At 44.9% G+C, this 5,065-nt stretch overlaps 1 protein-coding gene across 1 annotated transcript in view; it reads right to left on the bottom strand.

The window, feature by feature from the left end:
* LOC139402034 (beta-1,3-N-acetylglucosaminyltransferase manic fringe-like) overlaps positions 1-2,118 on the bottom strand; it is a 20,406-nt gene extending 18,288 nt beyond the window's left edge. The window contains exon 1 of the mRNA XM_071146084.1: positions 1,185-2,118. Within this exon, the coding sequence (XP_071002185.1) occupies positions 1,185-1,616 (432 nt within the window). The 5' untranslated portion in view covers positions 1,617-2,118. The remainder of the gene's footprint in view (positions 1-1,184) is intronic.
* Between the last annotated feature and the right edge of the window lie 2,947 nt (positions 2,119-5,065).

The raw sequence follows: 5,065 nt of genomic DNA, 5'->3' as shown, positions 1-5,065 counted from the left end.
CCCTGTTACCACTGTTCACCTACCATGTTACCACTGTTCACCTACCATGTTACCACTGTGCACCTACCATGTAATAACTGTAGACCTATTCCCATGTTACCACTGTGCACCTACCATGTTACCACTGTGCACCTACCATGTTACCACTGTGCACCTACCATGTTACCACTGTGCACCTACCATGCTACCACTGTTCACCTACCATGTTACCACTGTGCACCTACCATGTTACCACTGTACACCTACCATGTTACCATTGTGCACCTACCATGTTACCACTGTTCACCTACCATGTTACCACTGTGCACCTACCATGTTACCACTGTGCACCTACCATGCTACCACTGTTCACCTACCATGTTACCACTGTGCACCTACCATGTTACCACTGTACACCTACCATGTTACCACTGTGCACCTACCATGTAATAACTGTGGACCTATTCCCATGTTACCACTGTGCACCTACCATGTTACCACTGTGCACCTACCATGTAATAACTGTGGACCTATTCCCATGTTACCACTGTGCACCTACCATGTTACCACTGTTCACCTACCATGTGATAACTGTACACCTACCATGTAATAACTGCAGACCTATTCTCATGTTACCACTGTACACCTACCATGTGATAACTGTACACCTACCATGTGATAACTGCAGACCTATTCTCATGTTACCACTGTACACCTACCATGTGATAACTGTACACCTACCATGTGATAACTGTACACCTACCATGTGATAACTGCAGACCTATTCTCATGTTACCACTGTGCACCTACAATGTAATAACTGTAGACCTATTCCCATGTTACCACTGTGCACCTACCATGTGATAACTGTACACCTACCATGTTACCGCTGTGCACCTACCATGTTACCACTGTGCACCTACCGTGTAATAACTGTGCATAATGGGACTGTTGAGGCTATTGGTTATCCCATGTCACTAATCAGTGATATCTAGGTTATTGCAATAAATTGACTCTAAACTAGGCCTACAGTAAAGCAAAAAGACAGTGATATTAGTATTTTGGACATTTGTAGGCTACTTTATCCCCCAAAAAGTTCAATGTTACTTGATAATTGAATGGTCCCCCGTCAAAGTACCCTATAACATTAGGTAACATTTAAAAAACGTCGATGAATACGTGCTGGACCAATCAATCACACTCACGTGCTCCTTGGTCTTGGAGATCCACGTCTCGAGGAGGAGAGAGAGGCGCGTGCCGTGGAACCTCCCGGTGCTCTTCACCGCGAGGAAGATGTCCGTTAACCTCAACAGGGATGGAGTGATGACAACCCTTCTCTGTTCCAAAGCCCTCAACTTGTCTCTCCTTCTCTGTATCTCCGCTTGTAAGCCACCAACAGTCTGGTTCATAGTAGAGACAGCAGCGGGTTGTCGAGGAAACTTGGCCGGCTTTGGTGGCTCCTTTGCCGCGGAGAGAGGCGTCTCTTGAATCGAGCGCAGTAAGTCGCCCCCGAACGGATTGTGAATAGAATTGAGTTTGTGGAGATTCCGCGTCCTTAGTTGAAAGTCCACGATTAAAACGATGAAGAACATTAATATAAAAACAGGGAGTGCCCGAAGCATCCTCCTTCTATGCATGATGAACTGAGATTGTAGGCTATTTCATTTGAAGAGGGATAGAAAGTGTCTGTGATCAAGGGAGTATTATGTCTCGACCCGTTGAACACATCCACAACTTCCTTCTGTCATGTATTCTGATCTAATTTAGTGAGCATCCTCCAATGACAAGCGCCTTCCGTTGACAAATCATTCTGACACTGCCCCACGTATTTTATAAATTCATTTTTGTTGTGACAATTTTAAGTTTTAAAAAGTTTGCTGTCCACTCATTGTGACCTTAAATATGAAATTATCCACATCGAAGTTGTAAAGTGTATTCTCAAACTAATATGCATTTCTCTGGCAACTTCCCATCAAAACTTTTATAACGGTCTCTCTCACCAACTGTCGACTTTTCTATGAGCCATTTTCTTTCATGAGTTTGACATTTTTGTCTATGTGAGTCTGTCTGGTCTCGTATCTACACAACGGTCTTCCTACCTGTCACTTCTCTCTCGAGTTTCAGCGCCAGCGGAAGGGAGGAGATATGTGTCATTCGTTCACTCATCACTGCAATCACTCCGCCTCTTCCCTTCGGTAAAGGCACCGTGCGTAAATTGAATGGCAAATTAACAGTAGAGAGGACAAATTAAATCCCGTTGGGATTTAGTAAAGTTTTTATTGTTTAAATCCACATACCAATTTTAACATTGTATTTGTAACAGAAAGTAACATAACGTTTGATGAATAATAACGTTTTAGTGACACTTCCACTAGTTAGTGCACATCTGCCAGAGCCTCCATCCATAGGCTAGGACTCACCATTTTAAAGAACCCCCCACCAAAACTACATTGTAAAATAGAAAAGACAATTCCTGACAGCTTTTGAAACTGATGAGACACTACCAGTCAGACAAGCAATGGGGTGGGCTATTTTCTGAATGAGAACATTCATTGTAAAAACCCATCTAATCTTCCCTCTCTCTCCCTTTCTCGCTCACTCTCTTTCTCTCCAGGGAGAGAATCTCGTACCAGAGATGAGTTCTTGCATGTGGCACAAAAGCCCAGACTGTTTATGGGTTAATCCTCAACAGGTTCTGTCCATTTCTGACATGACTAGGAGCTTAACTGTTATTGGCAATGCCCAAATAATTCTCCCGACGCCTCCCAAATGGCACCCTATTCCCTAGTGCGTTATTTTTGGCCAGGGTCATTGGGCTCTGGGCAAATGTAGTGCACTGTGTAGGGGAAAGGATTCTATTTGTGATGGAGCCTTCATCTGTAGATGTGGGGGAAGGAAGCTGCAAGACAACTGCATAGCGTGCAGGGGCTTGATCTGAAGTATGACTAAATGAATAGTCGAGACTGATAAGGCCTTGGCAGAGGCTACAGGGGTTCATTTATGCAGAGAGAGAGAGAAGCACATAGGCTAGTAGAGGTTAATGAATGTCATCACACCAGAGATGGATTTTATGAATTATCAATCATCATGCATGCCCATTGCCCACATCATGTTCCCCAAGCGTTGCCAATTAGAGCCGTAATTATGGTGTGCAGTAGGGCCTAATCGCTGCAGAGGCCACAGTCAATCAGAAAAGGCCTGTCACGGATCAAACTCGTCCTAATTGCGGTGGGAGGGAAGCAGGGGTTCTCAGAAGAGTTGTGACTTCCCCAGGCAAAACTCTGGACCTTTGGCACCAAATCAGATTCCGCTTTAGGCTAATATTCAGTTTTACAGTCTTGTATGCAATATTTCTGCTTGTAGAGTATTCACACAACACTGTCTGTATCCCAGTAAGCATCACATTACTTTAGGCTCGTTCTTGTCTTTGCATACAGTATATAGGCTATCCTCCCCTTTCAGGGACAGCGTTTGATAAAAGAGAGAAAGAGAAGTTGATAAAGAGGAAGAGGCTGATACAATTAATTCACCAGAGAATCAACGAGAGGGGACAAACGCGCAACCTTCATCCGCACCTTTGTTTGTCTGTCCTTTCTCAGCCTTCTCTTCTTACCATCCATCCCTCCATCCCTCGCTTCACTCCTACTGACCAGCTGCCTTCCTTTTTCACTCTCCCTCTCTCTCTCTCTCTCTCTCTCTCTCTCTCGCTCTCTTTCTCCTCCACCTCCCTCCCTCCATTCCCACATCCCCCGGTCTCTTTCTTTCTTTCTCCTCCATCCCCTCCCCTCCCCTCCCCTCCACCCAATCCCACATCCACCCGCTCAGTCCCCCAGGTAAACCCTAGACGTCCTGGGCACACCCCAGCTAGGCAAGGCCCAGGATCGGTTTACGGCCTAGCTGAAAAGGCCCTTTTAAAACAGCAAGTACATTGCTCTCCACTTTGAACAAAGACCCAGAGAGTCAAGGGAGCCTTTTAACAGGGCTTTGTATCTCGGCCCCAATCTATACAGAGGACTAAGGATGCATCCTAAATGGCACCCTGTTACCTATAGGCCCCTTGGTAAAAAGTAGTGCACTAAATAGAGAATAGGGTGCAATTTGGGACGCAAACCAGACAGGGGATTAGACTGTGTTCAAGTGTGGCTTTTTATTGGAGATACATAGAAGAGGTTTATCCTCCAAGTCCTTTACTATAGAAATGAATAAATAACTCTTTATACACTTTCAAATGTGGCAAAGGTGTCATTCACATCCCATACATGACAAATGGTCTGATACCCATGAAGCCAATTTACAGTAATATGTAAATGTATAAGACTAAGCTATGGATGGGCTCCGGTCCTATATAGCCATTTAGGTCAAGCCAGGCAATTCAAAGATCTGAACAAATGAACTGATGTGACTTTTACACAATCATTCAAATAACAAAAAGCTATATTTCTTGTTTACGTGCAGTGCACTTTTGGGGCTAGTAGGTGTTGTAACGGCTGTCTTCCTCCTCCTCCTCCGACGAGGAGGAGGAGAAGGAGGAGTAGTAAGGATCGGAGGACCAATGCGCAGCGTGATACATACTAAAACAAAGACAAATCAAAGGAACTAAGGTCAGAACGTGACAGGTGTCATCAAATACCTCCATCACTCAAGGGAGACATGGTCATCTGACCCTGAATACAGAGCAATGAGGCTGGGCTGAAGTCCAGCGCTAATTCCCTGTAGCATGGAGGGAACCATTCAACAGGGGGGTCCTTACCTCCAGAAGGAGGGTAGATAGAGTGTCCTTCTGTGGGAAAGAGAGAGCTAAGCGATGGGGGGGTCAGGTCAAATCTTAAGTACCTGACAATCCACCTCTTCACCTCCAACCCTCCATCTGAACACACACACACACACACACACACACATGATCCTCCAACATTATGTGTGTATGTAGGTGTGTGTATCACGTTACATTAAGGTAAGACCACATGCCTGAACAGGTGACCTATATGACTGGATACCTGAACAGATGACCTATATGACTGGATACCTGAAAAGGTGACCTATATGACTGGATACCTGAACAGGTGACCTATATGAATGGATACCTGAA

The sequence above is a fragment of the Oncorhynchus clarkii genome, unplaced genomic scaffold (genome assembly GCF_045791955.1).
Source record: "Oncorhynchus clarkii lewisi isolate Uvic-CL-2024 unplaced genomic scaffold, UVic_Ocla_1.0 unplaced_contig_5055_pilon_pilon, whole genome shotgun sequence".
Lineage (NCBI taxonomy): Eukaryota > Metazoa > Chordata > Actinopteri > Salmoniformes > Salmonidae > Oncorhynchus > Oncorhynchus clarkii.
Note: the sequence above shows the minus strand (reverse complement) of the source record. Positions and strands in the feature narration are given on the sequence as shown.